The sequence below is a fragment of the Copidosoma floridanum genome, unplaced genomic scaffold (genome assembly GCF_036245765.1).
Source record: "Copidosoma floridanum isolate Cflo_tuat_1 unplaced genomic scaffold, Cflo_Japanese_pri ptg000007l, whole genome shotgun sequence".
NCBI classification, from domain to species: Eukaryota; Metazoa; Arthropoda; class Insecta; order Hymenoptera; family Encyrtidae; genus Copidosoma; species Copidosoma floridanum.
The window spans coordinates 3,621,684-3,641,825 of record NW_028321884.1 but is presented as its reverse complement, the minus strand read 5'-3'; the positions used below and the strand labels follow the sequence as shown (position 1 = coordinate 3,641,825).

The following is a 20,142-nucleotide window of genomic DNA, read 5'->3' as shown; positions in this document are numbered from 1 at the left end:
ATATACATATTTATTTATGTATCAGACAAGTAAAAATAAAAATTGTGCTTTCATACACACACGCAATCTGCGAACTTCACTTTACGTGGACATACTTCATTTGAAAAAGTAGCGTTTTTCTATAAAATTCCTAACCTTATATCCACGTAATTACGTGGATTTGGTGCGAATAGACACAGCGTTAAATATATTGTGTTCAATTTTGTGAATAATAATTGTTCCACGGGTAGGTAGTGCCCGCTCACCTACTCTAAGTCTGTCTGGGTGAATTTTCGGCTGACATGGGAAGCCTGCAGGAACTGATAAAGGAACAGGGAGACCTGGTGCGACGGCTAAAGAGCGCCAAGGCCGATCCCAAACAGGTAATACATTATTATACGGACAAACAGTAATTTTTTCCATCCGTATGTTCACCATCGCGCTTAGGTTATAAGTAGAGTCGCGCTTGCGGGCGGGGGACAGAGAGAGCACGTGGAGAAGAGAAAGATACTTATTACCTTCTTGGGATCTTTCGACTCGCTTGGTTGCAAAAAACGAGCCTTTCTCTTCCGATTATTTTTACTTGGTTATTACTCTCGAGAGAGAGTCGGGAGTAAGGCATTTTTTTAACGTCGAGCGCTAAAATGCTGTCTGCTGTTTTGTTTTGTTCTGCTACGGGTTATTGTTTCGTTTATTTTGGAGCTCTGAGATCCTAAAAGCCTCGAGCTTTGGTGTTATTTTTTTTAGTTATCAGCTAATTTATGTTTGTTTACGTCTTGCAGTAAAATTTAATGGATATTATTGAGTAATCTTGTGCACACTGACGGTATGTTTACATTTGGCAACCTTTTTCAGGGTCCCGGTAGTCGTGATTTTAGGCTTTCTCTGTTAAGTTGATTTAGTTGATTTTGTTAAAATTCAAAAAATTTCATTATAACCAAAGTTATAAGAGTTAATCCACTTCCTGTAGAACTCAGCGCTTTTAAAGATTACATCATCCTCTGATTTCTGTATGATAAATTTCGAATAATGCATGCTTTACTGATTTATAAATTAAATAATAGTTGCACAAGTATAAAATAGCACTTTTATACTTACTAAATTAGCAAAAATTACAACATGATGTGAAAAAACAAAAACAAGTAATAATAAATGAATAAATGATGCAAGCTAAGAACTTTTCGCCTTCAGGATTTTAAAGAATCGTTGGAAGAAGTAAATCGAGCTCTGTCAAGGCAGAGCTACGTGTGTGGTTGCTGTCCATCCAAGAAAGACATAGAGCTCTTTAACTCGTGTATTTCTTGTGAAAACGGAGGCTATGGTAACTGGCCTCACTTGAAACGATGGTTTGATCATATGAAAAGCTTCAGTTCAGAGGAATGCGCTGGATTCCCTGAATTAAAGCCATGTAATAGTAAACTGTCAAGCCTAATTAGTGGCCTTACCACTTTTTCCACTAGTGATTTAGACAAAAAGGTGAGGCAGTAGTTGCAAGGCTTACATTACTGCCACAGACTTTAAAACGGTGACATTTTTTCATCATTGACCGAAACTTCTTTCTGTTTGATTATAAATCAATATTTATCTTTCAAAGATTTATTATCTGTGGCAGTTGTACCTTACCTTGCTAAAATGAAAAATGTATTTGATGTTTCACTCAGTTCAAATAAACAACACTGAGGTGGATTTTATCTTTCATTCTGGTTGCGGTTTCCTCCCTCTCTTCGCCATGCTGCACCTGATGCGAACCAATCTCGTGCTTGCTGCCCGTCGTTACACGACTGTGGTCGCTACTCCGCAGGTATGCGTCCTACAAGTCGTCGGTAAATAATTATCCACAAATTCCGTCAATAAAGCTGATGTATATCTTTCAGATCAAAGAAGAGGTTGACAAGCTTTTGGAACTGAAAGCTCAACTTGGTGATAAAAGCAGTGGCTCACAGAAACTCGTTCTCAAAACTCCAAAAGGCACAAGGGATTATGACCCTGAGCAGATGACAGTGAGGCTAAAAGCCATTGAAAAAATTGTTTCTATTTTTAAAAAACATGGTGCTGAAACGATAGACACTCCCATTTTCGAGTTAAAGGTAAGCTTTTTTTTTTATTTTAATATTAAAAAAGCAAAAATTTTCGAAGAATTTCAAGTACCTACTAGTTTTATTTGTAGGATGTACTGACTGGAAAATATGGAGAAGACTCAAAATTAATCTATGACCTCAAAGATCAAGGTGGTGAAATTCTTGCCTTGAGATATGACTTGACTGTTCCTTTTGCTCGATACTTGGCAATGAATAAGATAACAAACATCAAAAGGTATCACATTGCCAAAGTATACAGGAGGGATAACCCAGCAATGACTAAAGGAAGATACAGAGAATTCTACCAATGCGTGAGTGAAGCCATTAATATTTTATTTAAGTAATTTTTTTCTAGAAAAATACAATAACGCTATAAAATTTCAGGATTTTGACATTGCTGGGCAATACGATCCAATGCTACCAGATGTAGAGTGCCTACGAATCATTTACGAAGCTCTGAAGGCACTGGATCTAGGTCCTTTCCAAATAAAAGTAAACCATAGGTGCTTACTGGACGGGATATTCGCAGCGTGCGGAGTGCCCGCGGAAAAATTCAGAATTATATGTTCTTCGGTCGACAAACTCGATAAGAGCCCGTGGCAGGAGGTGAAAAAGGAAATGGTCGAAGAGAAAGGCCTAGACAGTAGCGTCGCAGATAAAATCGGCGAGTACGTACTTCAGAACGGAGGCAAAGAGCTCGTAGCTGAGCTAAGGAAGGACGCTGTTCTGGTAAAGCAGAACTCGGCCGTGCAAGGCCTTGATTCGATGGAACTTTTGCTCAGTTACTGCGACCTTTTCAAAATCTCGGACTGTCTTACTTTCGATCTTAGTCTAGCGAGAGGTCTAGACTATTATACCGGGGTTATCTACGAAGCAGTGTTAACTGGTATGTACTTTTGTTTTTGTTTCAATACCTTATTTTATGTTTGTTGAAATAAACGATTGTATTTGTTATTACAGGTGATGACGTGGAAGTGGGCAGTGTAGCAGCTGGTGGTCGATATGACAACCTCGTTGGCATGTTTGACCCGAAAAACAAGCCGGTACCATGCGTAGGTGTGTCGCTTGGCATCGAACGCATCTTCAGCGTCATCGAAGGAACAATCGCCAAGAAAGGCTCAAAGGTCCGTACCACAGATGTACAGGTATTTGTTGCTGCAGCGCAGAAAAACCTTCACGAGGAGCGAATGCGGATTCTCATCGATCTGTGGGAGAACGAAATCAAGGCCGAGCAATCCTACAAAAAGAGTCCAAAGCTGTTGGCTCAACTGCAGTACTGTGAAGAGTACGGCATACCTCTGGCTATCATCATTGGCGAAGGCGAGCTGAAGAAGAAGGTGGTTACGTTGAGGGATGTCAAGACGAGAGAAGAGACGTCCGTGCCGAGGGATCAACTCATCCAAGAGCTAAAAAAACGTTTAGCTAACTTATCCATGGAGCAGTAGGAGTGATACTATTTCGAGGAGGTTGACTTGGTTTTCAACTTTCTCGAGGTATGTCAAATGTCGATTTCAACAAAGTACCCCAAAGAGGCTTCAAAACTTTGTAAATATCTTTCTCGCCTCTTGGTTAAATTAAACACTATTACTCAGAAATCAATATTTCTTGTAACGTGTGAAAATTTTGCGCAGCGTTCTCGCAGTGCGAGGCACTTTAAACACTCGGTGAAGAATGATCTTCCATCCTTAGACTAATTCACGTTCACTAGGTATCTTTGCTCCGTTGATCTTATCAACTGTGTCACGCAATAGTAAGGTCTGTCAGAGGAGAATCCAAAGATGTTTCCTTACCCTTTGACGCATTAATAAATTATGTACACTTGCAATCGAGGAATAAGTATAGTATGTTTTATAAATAAATGAAGTTTCTATCTATCAATAATATTATTTATTGCCTCGAAACTTTACACGCATGTATACAAGAACATCAACCTTTCACAAATCGCGGTTGAGTTGATTTATTAAAAAAAAAATTGTTTTCCACAAATTTGTCGTCACTTGTTTCATACCCTGTACGTAATTACATTTAGTATACCGGCCATTCATCGATTATTTGATATCAATACTAATAAGTTATGTCATAAAATTTCCTATCATCCACTAACAATCAAAGGCACTTGAGGAATAAAAAATTGATCCCATCACGTATCACTCGTCTCGTTACTGTATAAAAATAAATCCATTCAACGAATTTTCCATCAATATTTACAATTAAAAAACCACCCCTGATTTCCGATCACTCTGGACTTGATTTTTTTTTTTTTTTTTAATTCAAATACTATCCTCGTACCTGCCGAGAACCGCTTAAAGTAACTAAGGCTCGCAGTGCTATCACAGCAACGTTATTTCAGTATACACTTGGAAATGTCCGATTGTTTAATATTTACTTTTCATCGTACATCTAAATAATAGAAACCATATCTACGTATTACGTAAGCTCTTCAATGCGTCACGACTGAAACGCACTTTGGGTGTACCAACATAACAGTACCCATCCTAACATCTACGCATGCTATAACGAATGTCTGCAATTACGTATTTGAAAAGTGATGATCATCTCGTAACAATCATTACATACTTACCCTCTGCAAACAAAAAAAACTCTTAAAAACTAAAACTTACATACTCATCCACGCTCGCGAAAAAATATACATCTACTTATATTCGAATAAATCACAACGGTAAACTCTGTATTTTCTCAGTTCATAAACACAAAAACAACAATTATTCGCTTTTACAGAGATGAATTGTACCCTAATACTGTTGAATCCTCGAATAATTCAACAAACCATCTCTTTGAAAACAGCTCCCGAAAATGCACTAGATTGCCTCTCGCTCCGAAATCGATACAGAAAAAAAAAAAAAGAATAATACTCGTAGTTCAACGTACATTATAGCAAAAAACGCGCCAACGTATATACGTTCATCGTTAAATTAACCAAACGAAACGACATCGGTAACGTTGGTAAACCCCCTCCCTTGGAATGCGTTCACGAGTCTTCGGGCACGTCTATCCTCACCTCGTCCGACTTTTTCTCCTCATGGTCCCCGTGTTGCGACACGACCAGCCTAAACGACGGTACACTGCTCAGCGTCTCCGTCGACACCGTGGACGACTGCGTCGTCGCCGAGGCCACTTCCTCGTCCCTGGAGCTCCCCGAAGAGGTCCTCCTTGACTCCCCGAGCAGGGCCTTCAGGATCCGGTCGTTGCTCGACGGCTTCCCCACGTCGCCCTCCTCGTTAGTCGGCGGAAAGTCCCACTCGTCGTCCTCCATCGCGTTGCCCGCCCCGAAGCTGCTCTTCCTGCTGCTCACGAGGGACGCGTCGCTCGTCTTGGCCAGCTCGCGGTCCAGCGACCTGGACGACTGGCTCGAGCTCTTGGACGACACGGACTCGATGTCGCTGTTGTAGCGCCCGAAGTGACCGGAGCCCTGCTGAAACGCCTCGGACGACCCACGTGGCTCGCTGTTCCTCGTTCGCGACAGCCCCGGCGAGACTATCGTCACCGTCTTGCCCGCCGACGAGGTGGCCAGACGTTGGCCCTGCACCGACGTTATCGTGCGGGCGTTGTCGTGCAGAGCCAGGGGACTGATGCCTGTTGACACACCATATATATTGTTCTCAAATCGGTACACATACACACTCGTATATATGGATGCTCACCGATGTTGCGCTCGCGCTCGTCCGAGTGCACGTCGCTCAAGCTGAAGGCCCTCTGGACCTTGCGCCGGGCGTTCTGCTGGACAATCTGCCTCTGGAGCATGCCCGCCCTCCACCTGGGAGCGACGGGTTTCACCGGCTGTCCGATCGAGGCGTTGGAGGGAGCCGGTGGGACACCGATCTGCGCCGGTCTTAGGGAGAAACGACGACCGGTTCTGGGACCCATTACTGCCAAGGAGTCCGTGCCGGGGAGCCTCATTGTCGCCAGGTGCCCCTTTGGATTGTCGAGGACAAAGTGACCGGACGAGTAGGCTGGCGGACTAGAAGCGCCATCCAGCTGCTGGCCGGGGTTCTGGAGGTTCAAAATACAAAAATCATCATCAGTCTCAATGACTCGGACGCGATCGGTACTGAATTTGGACTTGGAGAACCCACCGAGGAATACTGTTGCGGCGTGACCGATGAGGTGACCTGTCTCAGGGAGAACCTCCTGGGCCGGCTGGGTAGGATCGGCTGAGCGCCCTGGGTGAGCCGTCTCTGGTAGAGGGGCGTGGTGTTGCTGGAGTTCTCGGCGGTCCTCAGGGAAAATCGGCGGCCCGCCTGCGCCACCTTGCCAACGACCCCGGTGACGGTGTTCTGTTGGCTCTGGCTGTGACCGAGTGGCGCACCCGGTGGCGAGAACAGCGCCACCAGGCTGGGCAGTTTGGGCGGCGTCAGCGAGGCCGTGCCCAGTTTGCGCTGGGGGGGTGCCGTCTTGCGAGTGGCCACCGCTGCCGCCACCAGGTCGTCGGGGACCCCACCCACTCGGGTGTGCAGGGACGTGAGAGCGCGCAAAAAGTCGGCCACCGAGGTCTCCTCCAGAAGACTACTGGCGCCCGTGTGCGTGAAGTGGGTGCCAAAGTACGAGTTGCGCCGCCTCGGACCTGCAACCGGTGAGTCATATCTCATACCCCGTTTCAGGTGTGTGTACACGATAGCTTACCGTCTGGCATCTGTGGCGGCTGGTTGCTCGCCGCCGCGAGGACCGCGTCCACGGGATCGGTATCTGGATCCACCAGCTGGTCGGGCTTCTTCGCGCTGATCCAGCGGGGCAGCTTCATCTTGGGCAGTCCGAGTCCCGCGCGCGAGAGGAAGCGCGTCTTGCTAGCCGCCTCCTTGGCGTTGGAGGGCATGCTCTTGCGGGCTCGCATGATCTCCTTGATTTTGGTCGAAGCCGCGGGATCGGACCACGTCCACTCGCTGCCGCTCGGGTGGACGAACAACTCGGGCCGGTCCAGCCGTACCTCGCTGTGGGCCCGCGACCTGTACGACTTTGGGGTATCCCCGCCGAGCTTCCACTCGGTCTCCTTCTCCTGTTAACGTTTTAGTCGTTCGATAAAAATAATACATATACACTGAGTAGGGAACAAAAGGGTGTCACTCACAGAGTTCCAAGGTGGAGCTTCGCTCGCGAGGATCTCCTTCTCGCTGAATCCTTGGATGCCGCCACCGGTGACTCCAGAGCCAACCCCTATGTTCGAATCAGGTGGCATGGCTTCGTCGTCATCCGGGGGTGGTGGTATGTAGCCCAGGATGTTGACCAGTCGGGCCAGCAACTCGGCCGGCTGGACCATGGCGTGGGTCGCGAAGGTGGCGTTCTTGTCGATGCGCTGGAGGTCCGTCTCCGAGACGACTCGCGCCACGTGCGACTCCTCCTGCTTTTTAAAACGTTTCATCGGGTTAAAAATGCTCTGTCCAATTATTCAATGGGAAGAAAAACAAAAAGATTGGGCCACTAACCATCGGTACGACTTCGCTGTTGGCTCTGCGTCGAGGCTGTGGTGGTATCTGCACGTCCAGTCCTCCGTAGACGAGTTCCCGGAGATTGGGAAAACTGATGCTCCTTGGGAACTTCAACGTAGGCGTGTCGTAGTCGTACTCGTCGACGTACACCCTCTGGGGGGGAAAACAATCAAGGAATTAAGAATTAAATTGTACATTCTACTGGATAAACGCGATGAGGGATTATAAAGTACCTTGACTTTGGAAAATTGTAGCTCGTTAAATACCCTGCGCAGATAATTGATGTCCTCGTTGAACTCGTTCCAAATTTTGCTCTGCGTGTGCTTGAGCTTGAGGGCGAGCTTGTGCTCGAGTCTGGCCACCTTTTTGCTCGTCATGCCGCGGCCGATGAACGTCATGATCATGACGATGTAGCCCAAGCCGAACGATATCCACACTATCAGGAATATCTTGTACACGCCGAAGAGTATGTCGTTGCCCTTCTCGTTGTCTTGGCCTGGTTTTTTTTTTTTTTTTTTGAAAATTTATGCGATTTGTTTATTTGTTTTTTTTTTTCTTTCCTTTCTTGGATGTTTTTCATAAACATTCAAGTGCACGATTAACAAGTGTTTCAATGATAAAAAAAAAAAAAAAAAAAAAAAAAAAAAAAAAAAATCACCGATAAGAATTCGTGCACACAAGTACTTATTACAAAAAAAAATAAAACAACCGTGAACTCGAGTGGAAAATTAAAATCCTTACTGCGTTCAAGATACACATTTCATTAGAGCGTGCGACGCGTCTCTTGGTGCTCTATCTACGTAAATAAATACATGCAGGGATACACAGACACTGATACAACAACAGCACTCGTCTACGCACACGAAGAGGATAATCTTCGACCTTATACTTACTTTGGACGATCCGCGACTCCTGCGAGCGTCAACGAAACAGACATAGGATTTGTTAATAATTGGCGTGACACCTTTGGTGTATGTACACCTACTTTACGCGACGCTCTTTTTGAAAATTCTCATCAAACAAACTGACAAAACGTGTGTATACCCATGTATTACAGATTCCAACAAATCACTCATTGTTTGTTTAAGCGCATCATAGATCTCTACGAATGGACACGCACTCGTTCGACCGCAATTGCGTAAATGACTTTAACGAGCTTCGCATTTCTTGTAACGTGAGTGTGTGTACGCGTGTGTGTAAATGTCACTGTCGCGGAACTGGTAACCCTAATTAAATCATACTCCACTTGGCGTTAAAGTTATATTGCAAGCGCGCCGGTGTAATGGCCGAATTTATTGGTGCTTTAACGACAAAAATATTGCGCGACGTTGTCCGCGTAATGAGAAAATCTTTGACGCGAGACAACAGGACGGAGCGCTTCGGAAATAAAACGCGACGTTTTAAGATAATCGTAAAAATTGATTTTCCATTTCCGTGATGAATAAAATTAAAAAAAAAAAAATTGGTTTTTTTTTTCAGTTTTAAAATGTTATGTTTTTTTTTTTTTTTCCAAACTCATTAGCTGTACAACTCTGTATATGGATAGGGACGTTATTTTAGGCTAAAAAGTCGAGTCGAATTTATTTATCAGTTATAAATTATTCTTAAGGGGAATTTCCTCGAGTACGATAAAACGCGCGAGAACTGACGCATCGAGAAGAGCGTTACACCCATCGGCCGATTCGTTCCACGACTCGCGTCACCCGAGTGTGTATATACGACGAGAATCGGTAAAATTAATAAACGAGTAACCCACACCCAATGTAAGTTCTAGAGGGTGTGGAGCTCACCTGCGACGTAATCTCCGAAACCGATGGTCGTGAGGGTAACGAAGGCGTAGTAGACCGCCTCGTCGTAGCTCCAGTGCTCGTAGTACGAGAAGAGAAACGCCGGGAAGAAGATGAACATGACGAAGCCGGGTATCAGATAGGTGAGTATTTGCACGGCCAGACTGAAGCGTTGCTTCTCCAGCGAGTTGAGCGACGACTTTGAGTACTCGTTTCGGTTCTTCTTGTAGGCCTTGTAGCGCCGCACGGCGCTGACGAAGGTCTCGCTGAAGAACTCGCCCAGCTGCGACAGCAGGATCCCGTTTATCGGGATACCGATCAGGGCGTAGAATATCATGAGCACGCGACCGGTTGGGTTCGTCGGGGCCAGATTGCCGTAGCCTGAAAATTACATGATCAACGGTGATTGCCTGTTTTGGCGTCGCGCATTAATTGCTGGATCGGTAGTTGTGTCTAATCTGGAATTCTTGAGCCGATTTTTCATCGTTCAAGTGTCGTTGGAGGAAAATCTGTGCTCTGATCAAATGAATTTGATAGCAGAAGGAGAGAGATAGGACTTTTTTTTTAAACTCGTGCTTTCTAATACGTCAATGATACCGATCGACTTACCGATCGTGCTCACAACTGTATAGGCGAAGTAGAAACTGTTGTAAAAGTCCCATTTTAGCGGGTCGGTCTCGCCTTCCGAGTAATTGTGCACGGATTTGCCGCAATACTTTGTGAGCTTCTCCAAGATCTCGTGCTGATCGTGACCTCCGCTCGATCTGTAGTGCTCGTTGAGGAGACCTGTGACAAAAAAAATACAAGTTTGTTCGAACATTCGTCGTAAAAGGACTCATACGACTAAACAAAACATTATAAATTTTGAGAAAATTATGAAACTGATTTCCATACGCAAAGTCGTTGTTTTGTTTCGTGACTGATGATGCATTTCAATGAGCAATGATAGAACTGCGTAAAGATCGACCTCGTCGACTCGCCTATGCGCAAGCAAATCACGTTCGCGGGTAATTTTTTTTCATTTTAGTTCTCAAAAGGATCAATTTTGCAACATAATTTTCAATTGTTGTGTTTAAATTTTTAACAAAATCAAGTCCTGACTGTGATTTCCGATACTACTGTAAAATAGTGTCGATAACGCAGTGATTTCACGCAGATTAGATCGCGCAAACCTTTTTTCCCGCGAGAAGTGCTCGATAACGCAGTACGAGCTTCACATATTTTACTAATTAATAAACTTTCGATGACTCCCAGCGCGGAAAATCCAAAAATTAAAATCCAATTTCCGATCCGTGTTTTCAATACAAGCGCACGCGTAACTTTCGCCGCCACAAACACTTTGACGAAAAAACCGATTACGCAAATAAAACGTACGTCTGCTAAACAAAAAAAAAAAAGAAAAAAAAGTATCCTTACCCCGTGCGCGACGAATCGTCATCGATCGAATTAGCGAAATTACAAACGCGACGCGAATCATAATCTCCGTTATCGTAATCGAGCAAAAAACACACAACGCGATAAATAATCGACCGGCGAGCGCTTCTATCTCCTCGTGGAGGACACTTTGCTTTTTCCTCCTCGTTCTCGGTTACTTGGGCACTCGACGCAACTCAAAATCACTTCCCCGTTTGTGACATCGCGTCGCCTAATCGCAACTTGCCGATGCATATTTTATCCACAGTGAAAATCCACCGCAACCCGGTCTATTGGTGTATCGATCGCAAGCTATGGCTCCTCGGCCCGATAAACGCATTATCTGTACTTACATCTATCTCTTGCGTTGGCGTGACGTCACCTAAAACCATACATAATCACCTTCGTCGCCTATACATATATATATACCCACCCTTTGAAATATATATATATGTCTCCATTGCTCGTATCGATACATCCTCACGTGCCTATAACTCGATAATTCCCATGGCAAATCCAATAAATCAGAGTTGATCGAATTGTTCGATGGCGCTGTAACTCAAACTGTATACGTATAATTCACTTATCGAGTGTTGTGTCGAGAGCCACCGCTCGTGCATACATTGTATCTAATCGACAAGTTGAACAAAAATAAATTAATCCAAGTGACTCGTGTCGTGTGCCCACGTGGTTTTCCAATCAATTGTTGAGGCACGCGTGACTTTGGCAGTGCCATTTTTGTACCGCCAAACCTAACGCGCGTACGTGCAGGCGTCGTCTTGTTTCGCCAAAGTAATTTTAGATACACGGGCCCAAGAGAGAGAGAGAGAGAGGCTGTGCGCGACTTCTTCGCTGGAATTGCTCCCCATTATCTTATCAGCTGCCGCGCCGTGCCTACAATTTATATAGCAAATCGAGGGAGCCGGTCGCGGGGGTCGGCGAAGAAAAAAATCCACGGGCGAGTTGACGATCGTATACCTTTTTTTTTTTTTTTTTTTTTTTTTTTTCCAAGTGGATCGTAAATGCTTCTCGGGAGTGGCAATTGTCGATTCGAGGATCGATACGCGGGGGATGATTCGGGCCAATGGTGGGAAATTGTTTTTCGAAAAATCATCTTTGCTTCGTGGACTCGAGCCGTTTGGAAGTCTCGACGAACACCAGTGTTCCATTGAGCGCAATTTGCACACCTAATCTGCGAATCTCGTCGAGCGTGTCCTTAATGATTAATCGTTTTTGTATATTACGTGATGGCATTCAATTGCATTGTTGATCGGAACATGCTTGCAAAATAAAAATAATTTTCTCCACGATGTTTATTCGCATCGATTGTTGGGCTGTACGAAAAGTGTCGATGGACGAAGACTCTGGAAGTATATACAATTGGACGAGTTGCTTTTATTGGGGTATTGGGTATAGTGTAACGTGGCTCTGCTCTTATGGTTTTGGACTAGATTATACGTTTGACCGGCGTGACAAAAGATTGTAGTAATTGTCATTCATACGCGAGGATATATATAATATCATTCATCGGAATGACTCGAGGCCGTTGCACCGTGTGTCCAAAGTGTCCGTATCACGAAACTCGCGTACCCACACCTTACGTAGTGTAACATTTTATTCGCCAGGGATAACGAGATTTATGTCACGTGTTTTTTCTATCGTAAGGCCATTTTTTTATACATATAGGTCGAAAGTTACTGTCGGCATTACACTTTTTTCATGTGAGGCATATCACGAGATTTATTCCTCAAGGTCAGTTTTTACGTGTTTTTTTTTTTTTTAATTCTTATAATGTCGTACTTATGATTTAGAACAGCAAAAAAATGTACGCATTTTTGTATGAAAAAAAAAAATTTCTTTTTTTTAAATGTAACGTTGCAAGTTTTTATTACGAATACAGTTATTTTGTTACGTTGATAAGTATTCAAAAGTAGAACAAACAATGCAATTACAATTATCAGCTGATAATAACAGCAACAACAATAATAATAATAATAATAATAATTATAATAATAACAATAAACAACATATAGTGTTGCGATGGATAATCCATACACCGATTCATTTAATGTCTCCTCCTTACGAGGTGGATTTAGATTAAGCGCACCTACACAATATCTGTTTTATTGATCTATTAGAGTTACTTGCGAACGCCTATCTTATCGTCAGACCAAGAGCTTCACGGTAAACACTCTAATGTTACTTTAATCAATGTTGTTGGGTTTTTTTTTTTTTCTTTTTCTTAAATAAATGTGTCGAATCGACGTTAAAAATTTGTCAAGTCCATACAATGAGCAAGGTAATACTGGAGGGTGAGCACATGTTTTGTTTTTTATAAATTTTTTAATACATAACTTTTTTATCTCAAACGTAATATATAAATTATTTTCTACTGCCTATTTTTTTCATCACTACGTTTATAACACAATATTCAATAAAAACTTTTTCCATCAAATTGAGTGTAATGTATTTTTAGAAAGAAATACTTATTTTCAAACCATTATTCTCGCCCAAACATTTTCACTCCAAAAGCATAATTCGTCATATTATTAGTGGTAAAAGTTTCGTCAAGTACTGATTATAAGTAGAGATGGAAAAAAATATTTATATGTTTGTTTTCCAGCACAAATTTCACCTCGATGGCAAAAGAAACGGTGTTGTCACGAGGTATTTAAAAACAACAGCTGTATGCTCTCTCCACGGGGTACCACACCATTGTGAGCGTTAAACGGCGCGGTAAGCATATCACACTACGCTTGAATAGGAGCAATTTCACTTCAGGCCATTGAGAGCCGTTGATGTTGTTGTTGCTGTTTTGCATCCAGTACTGCTGGAGAAGAGATTTCTCGAATTGCATGATTGCCCGATTTTCATGCACCACAACCGGACACTACTGCTTTGGGCTGCCGCTATGCGAAGAAAATCAACGAGAAATAATCGAAATGCCGCCAAAGCACCTAACTTGAAACCAAAGACTCGATCGGCGTGTACTAATTTTTAAAATATTTAAAATATATCGGCTCATACGAAGACCTTTAACAGTCATAATTGTCAAAGTATAGTCACGCTACGGCAAAGACACATATATTTAAGCCTCTAGTTTTTTGCGCCGACGCGATAAATTTTTTCGGCTCTGTACACCTTGAAACAATTCACCATGTATTTAAAAGTTGCCGACACGAGAGTGACAAATGTGTGTGTTGTTACAAATGGCTCGTCGAGTGGTGAAACGTAATGTTATTTTCTCGAAATTATTGATATTACACTACTTTCCAAACGTGACGAGACGATGATTCCAAAAATCATAGCTGTATATGAGTCTATTTCTATGGACTGTAATCGTGAACACATCATATCTTATCGGACAACATTTAAGGTAACGTACCTACACTAATGACGGGTCAGCGTCTGATTCACGTACTCACACAACTTGGAAATTATGTTTTTCTTCGTTAACCGATTTAATGAGCTCCTTGGGAGCGCGACAAACGGAATTCAAGTTTGAATGAAGGCAAATGGGTGAATAATGAGTAAAAAAAAAAAAAAAAAATGATTCCAAGAAATAGTACAAAAAAATGCCAACCACATACCGACATAGTGAATCTGGTATCAAGGCTAACGATAAGGCTAGATGCCCCAAAGAGATTAAATTTGTCTACACTCCAAAGCTTCGAAATGACCCCAAACCTCACCATAGATATTACAGACGAGTACATTTTTTCCCGATGGTAACACCCGGCAACACGAGTATTTTGCTTTCCCCACCAGCTACACGGAATATTCGGCTCGATGGATATAAAACTACGACGGCCGAACGCGCAACTACATGAGGTCGCTCCGTAATCCATTAAAAATATTGATATCGGTGCGCGAAACAAATTATGTAATTGAAGCGAAATTGGTGTAGGAGTGTAAGTACAGCGGTGCGAGCGCCCAACTGAGTAAACACGCTTTAGCGCGCTCGCGTATAATTATAAGTCACCATTGGGAACAAAGACGGCGGCCGCTGGCATTTGCTATTATACCGTGTACACTGTAGGCAAATGGCAAAACGCGCGTAAGATATCTTTTGTGCGCACGATGTTGTAGTCGAAAATTCCGTGGGTATCGATGTCGCAACCTCGTCCCCGACTCTCTTCGTTCGATATCACTACGTACATCTTATTCCCTCTTGGGTGTGTATGTGCGCGCGATTGTCGCGGAGATCGAGAGGCGATAGAGAAAAATGCACTCGTAACGTTGTTCGTCGAGTGGCCGGAGGTGATGGCCCGCAACCTTCGCTGGGCGTTCTTAATCATTGTTGTTTTACAATATCAACCGAGAGATACGCGAAATGTCACGGCAAAGTCGCGTCGGCCAATCGTCATCGGCTAGTCCCTCGATTTCCTCGAAACATAGTATATTTATATGCTACGAGCTCGAATAAAATAGAAACTTCTCGTTTTCCGCAGTATAATGCCCGGAACAACTGACAGCTTGAAAACCATCATAATTCAAAGGCTGCTCGAAAAGGAGAGCGACAACGGATGGATAAAGATCGGATTCGATCGAGCAGTGGCACAAGGACTCGAGAGAGAAACGTTTATTGGGATCAGGGCTCGGGGATGTACGCGTGACCCTTAACCACACGGACACGATCAAGTTTGCAAACCTCTATAGTACAGTGATGAGCTCGTTTTTTTATCTGGGCGTGAAATCACGGGGTTACAGCATTTTGGATTTTTCCGAGCCGAGAGGCATTTCTAATTTGTTATGTATAAAGTTATAATGAAAAATAAAAAAAATGGTAAAAAAGAGAATTCGTGGTGGGTGAAAATAGTATAGGTGTACAATAGTGGAGTCAATATCTTGCGTGGTGCAGGTGGCGAGGGATATTAATTTGTTTGTTCGTCTAATAATCGGTTGGTGAGTTGTTATATTTGTGCTTCTATTTTTAGACCGTTTAGTTTGCGTTTATCGTCGGTTTATTCATAATAATCCCGATGATATAAATTTATACGTATATTGGGATATCTACATCGTATTATATACTTCGGTGATGCCTCGTTTTATATTTGTTTGGGTGTAAATAGAAACGACTGATTTTCAAAACATAGTGTTTTTGATTAGGGAATAACGTCGTATTCAATAGTACCTGTATTTATATGTTTCTATTAAAAAATATGCTCGTCTGGTATACTCAGAGTCGAGCAATAAGAACACAAATTTAAATAAGTGTATTGCATCAAATATAACTTTAGTAAAAAATTGATTTCAAAATATACTCGATATAAAATTACTAGAGAAAAAGCTACAAAGTCTTGCGAGACCGTTTGAGATAACGATGTACGTTGTTTTTTAAGTGAAAATTTCTTGTGTGAAGCAAGTACCTACTTAGAAATTCTACAGAGGCATAATTTTTTTTCACGTAGCCGTCGTGCTCATGGACCCATGCACATTATATATGTTTTTGTTTATCACCGGTGCAACTCTAGTGAATTGATACCAGAAAAAAACCCAGCAATCGTAAGCTTATGCGAACTTGTAAAGTTTTTACAATAAACTGCACTTGGGAAATTTCTGAGTAACGGTTTATCGAATCATCCTGCGCATAAAAATAAAAAATGTTTACGATCGACGTAATCACGCGAAATTGTCCACAATCGTTTGGATTAGAAATGTACAAAAAATTTAACTCCACGAGCAATCATGAACAAAGAGCTCATTCACTACTACAGTCCATACTCAAGCAAATCTTTGTAATCGCACCTACACTGACCACGTGCATGGCTAAACGATTTAAATCACTGTATTTTTTGCAAAAAAAAAAAAAAAATGTTCATCAAAGGAGTCTCTGTTGGCAAACAGGTATCAAAGACCTTCCAAAAGGTCCAGTGGTAGTGCAAGCCCCTTCCTCGGGGTCCGGCTATACTATACGGAAGCGCTAACAAAGTGTGAAGAAGAAACAGCGTAATTGCCGAGGTCGATGGCATACACAAGGGACCTTTTGAATCGATACCCGCAGTGAATGTCACTGTCAATGCTTTCGGCGCGATTGCATCACCCCGGCGAGCTTTTTGCATAACAGCGACCCAACTCCTCTCTGGGAGTGGTTTTTATTTTCCGACCGAGCTTCGATCGCCCGACTTCCTGCTAGCCGATCGCCGATTCAACGAATGCGATTTTTTCATTCAACATCGACCTACTGCAACACTCGATTGTGGGTGTGTATATACCAAAACTTTTTTGTTTTTTTGTTCAAGTTCACGACTATTTCAACAAAACCAGGTAGCCGCGTCTTCGGTACATATATGTATCCGTAAAACTACAGAGTTAATCGACGAAAGCTCAGAACAAACGGACCCAAATCCCCCATCGTAAAACGTACAATCGGGACGTGGGTGTACGCGCTTTCGGAATTCCTCGAGCAAACGGATAATCAAGCTTCGCGCAAACAAAACAACTTCTCTCTGCCCCGAGGTGTTATTACCTGGGGTATCTATAATTTGTTATTATCCATCCAAATATTGGGCACCAGCGAAACTTTTGCTCTGTAGAAGTGTATGGAGGGAAAAAAAAAAAAGAATGAAAAGAAAGAAAAAAAGAACATAATATACCCATGCACGCGCGGCCTTTCGAGCGCGAGTCTCGCATACCGATCGCCGATTCCGCGGCGAAGGCGCGTCGCCGCTCGCTCGCGCGTTCATCAATAAAATATGAATCTACCACACGACGCCGGAGACCTTTGTACATACGACTCGATTCTCTTCCGCTCTTCGACCATAACGATCTCTCCTGTATTCTAGCGAAGAAAATCGAGTGAATCTTTGCTCTCGAGGAGACAGCCCATGACTTTCTCGATTCCTTGCACGGATGGGAGATACAAAAAATACGCTACGGGAAAAAAAATGTAAACGTCTAATGGCAATAAATAATGTACGGGCGGCGGTAAAAAAACCAAGACGCATACATGCACATGCATGGACAACGGAACTCGTAAATCACATCGAGCCATGCAATGACAATATACAACACATGTGTATCCAAAACGCACAGGTTTTTCCACGAGACAGACCACGATGATGCACGATAATAATTTTTGTTGGAAGCGCCAAATGAAAGTATGTATCATGTCGCGATCGCTGTGCGAATCGGAGCCCAGAGTCCGTCGTTGTTATCGGGTAGAGGGTCGAGATTGGCGTTGAAATTCGTTCGAATGAGCCAACCCGAGTGATGGCCCAAGCACGGACGCGCGCCTCTAATGGAGTAATTGATTCCGATTCTCGCAAGTGTGTGTTTGTGGGAGAGAGAAATATCAGCGTGCAGACTGCAGATGGTCTTTTTAGCGCTCCTCTGAGGCTATACACAAGTGCGGACTATATGCAGGCGATACGTGAATGGCTCGTACGGTCAATTGACAAGCGGCTCTTAATTAATGCCATGCATATACATGCCCACACGCGCCATTTGACAAGAAAACAAAGCCAAAGAGATAACGGAAGAGACTTAAGAACCTGGAGATACCTCGTTTTGGCGAGGCGATTGCTTTACTTTTCAATTGACCATTTTCGAAACTGTGTGGTATATCGATAGCAGAATAATTGGCTGTGATTCTTTCGCAACGCGCAACCACGAAATGCATAATGAACCGGTGGTTGAATTTCTTCATGAAGATTTCAGGAGTACGAGTATTATTTCTCAGCTTCGAAATTAAATTTGACGACATCGTTTTTGTTTTTTTGTTTTTTTTTCTTTTATCAAAAACCAAGACCTATCGGCTATAAATATGACGAAAGTGACGAGTATCAAATTTCCTGAAATACTCTTCAGTCGATAGCCACGAGTATACACTACATCTTATCTTTATTTTGGTACGAAGAGTGGACCGGGCGGATCCACACGATGGGATCCAACAATTCGGGATGATAAGGTTACAATTGGATGAATTCATCGACGCGGCGAAAAATCTCGAACCGAAAGCGCAATCGACGAGCCAGCCATTGGCAAAATAATAATCAACGCGTTCCAGGCGCTTGTGAAAAGAAATGGTCACGGCAAAAAAAAGCAACCCCCGCAGTAAATGACAATTGTAATTTCACACCGAACAGTTTAATTGTTGTTCGGAGCTGATGTCGCGGCAAACGGACAAATGACACTTTTGACCAAAACAAAACGAACCGTCACCTTTCGACCAGTTTATCGGTCATTGAAAAAAAAAAAGCAATACTTCTACGCAGTGGCGCAAGCACGTGGATAGTAAGTACAAAGAAAAAGAGAAAATACAAAAAAGGGGAGGGAGGCCACTTACTGTGTATCTCGATGCGCTTGAGACGGGCCTCGTGAACGTGTTTGACCTCGAGCGGGCTCTCAATGTGGTAGAACATGGAAGCCCCCAGGAGGAGGTACAGGAGAAACAGCATCAGCAAGACCAGCCATTGCTTCTTCGACATTCTCCGGTGGCCACCCTTTGCTCAGTGTTTATCCTCCTCGCGCTTGTACTCATATGCTTCGGTCGAAATCGGCAGAGACGAAACTTATCACGCACGCAACGATCGAGGGGAGGAAAAAAAAAAAAAAAAAGGATGAACCGAACGAGGACGAGTAAAGGGTGGTATAGGGTGTAAAACTCCGTTTGGGAGCAGGTGGGGCCCTTCGTCACGAAATCATGGTGTCGGATGTCGCGGGACGATTGTCGCGGCACATGTTACGTGATGGGCGCACACGCGCAGCGTATGTACACTCGTGGTGCGTGTAGGTCCGCTTAGGGCGATCGCTCGGCGCGCAACTGAGAAGCGACCGCGGCTTATTAAGCGAGCGAAGCGTCGTAAGTGAGTTTACGCGATATCAGCTGGCCGGGCTAAGCTCGTTGGCTGCCGAACACGGCCGACTCGTCGTCTGACGCTGGCTTGTGATACGCGGGGCATTAATGGCACGCGCGAGCCCGGCGCCGAGCTTTTATCCCTCTCTCTCTCTCTCTCTTTCCCCCCGACGATTGTAGTGTGCGACCGGCTGGCCCCTCTCGATCTCTCTCTTTTTGTCCCTCGACGTATACACATACACGTGTACGGCCTTATCACTCGTACAGTTCAGAGGGACTATACGGAGAGAGCTGGGGTAAAGCTAACTGTCGGGTGGTCTGTTTTTTTTTTTTCTTAAATCGGCCTGGTGGGACTAACTTAAATTTTTTTTTTCTCAGTCTAAACGAGTGATTTGGTAAAATTTGGTAAATATTGGGTGCAACTATTTACCATTGAAACAAACAGAAAAAAAAGAGGTTGGCCATTTCTGACCATTTTTCATGTAGCTTGTAATACGTAAGAAAAAGAATTCAAGTTGACCTTGTAAGCTCTAAAAAGTAATCGTCATCGGAATCAAAACTTACGCTTAACAATAGGCTCTGATTTAGGAATAAAAAACAGATTTTTCTAAATCGAGAGTATGATATCTACGATTTTTTTTTTTTTT

General features: G+C 43.4%; 2 protein-coding genes across 5 annotated transcripts; one reads left to right on the top strand and one right to left on the bottom strand.

Moving 5' to 3' along the window:
• The first annotated feature begins 80 nt into the window (after positions 1-80).
• On the top strand, positions 81-4,185 carry HisRS (histidine--tRNA ligase). 3 transcript variants are annotated; one of them, XM_014352047.2, is made up of 6 exons: positions 81-362; positions 1,171-1,455; positions 1,854-2,066; positions 2,147-2,368; positions 2,442-2,943; positions 3,018-4,185. In XM_014352047.2, the coding sequence occupies exons 1-6, from the start codon at positions 282-284 to the stop codon at positions 3,500-3,502; spliced, it is 1,788 nt and encodes a 595-aa protein (XP_014207533.2). In that variant the 5' UTR covers positions 81-281; the 3' UTR covers positions 3,503-4,185. The 3 variants fall into 3 exon arrangements, with proteins under 3 accessions (XP_014207533.2, XP_014207541.2, XP_014207548.2); XM_014352055.2 differs by lacking the exon at positions 1,171-1,455 and having other exon boundaries at positions 3,018-4,184; XM_014352062.2 differs by lacking the exons at positions 81-362; positions 1,171-1,455 and adding an exon at positions 1,649-1,780.
• On the bottom strand, positions 3,922-19,572 carry Ork1 (open rectifier K[+] channel 1). Of its 2 annotated transcripts, none has more exons than XM_014352027.2 (10): positions 18,986-19,572; positions 9,895-10,071; positions 9,289-9,666; positions 7,732-7,994; positions 7,496-7,651; positions 7,141-7,413; positions 6,699-7,068; positions 6,152-6,639; positions 5,720-6,068; positions 3,922-5,651 (listed from the first exon to the last, which is right to left on the bottom strand). In XM_014352027.2, the coding sequence occupies exons 1-10, from the start codon at positions 19,125-19,127 to the stop codon at positions 5,047-5,049; spliced, it is 3,201 nt and encodes a 1,066-aa protein (XP_014207513.2). In that variant the 5' UTR covers positions 19,128-19,572; the 3' UTR covers positions 3,922-5,046. The 2 variants fall into 2 exon arrangements, with proteins under 2 accessions (XP_014207513.2, XP_014207521.2); XM_014352035.2 differs by having other exon boundaries at positions 7,141-7,410.
• Positions 19,573-20,142: the final 570 nt, after the last annotated feature.

Bases quoted from the DNA above. Each gene is read 5' to 3' on its own strand.
- Ork1 (XM_014352027.2), bottom strand. From the start codon at position 19,127: ATGTCGAAGAAGCAATGGCTGGTCTTGCTGATGCTGTTTCTCCTGTAC. The intron at 9,667-9,894 runs GTAAGTCGATCG...TGTAATTTTCAG, and splicing joins TACAGTTGTGAGCACGATCG to GCTACGGCAATCTGGCCCCG. The intron at 7,652-7,731 runs GTACTTTATAAT...TTTCCCCCCCAG, and splicing joins TACAATTTTCCAAAGTCAAG to AGGGTGTACGTCGACGAGTA.
- HisRS (XM_014352047.2), top strand. From the start codon at position 282: ATGGGAAGCCTGCAGGAACTGATAAAGGAACAGGGAGACCTGGTGCGA. The intron at 363-1,170 runs GTAATACATTAT...TTTCGCCTTCAG, and splicing joins CCAAGGCCGATCCCAAACAG to GATTTTAAAGAATCGTTGGA. The intron at 2,944-3,017 runs GTATGTACTTTT...TTGTTATTACAG, and splicing joins CTACGAAGCAGTGTTAACTG to GTGATGACGTGGAAGTGGGC.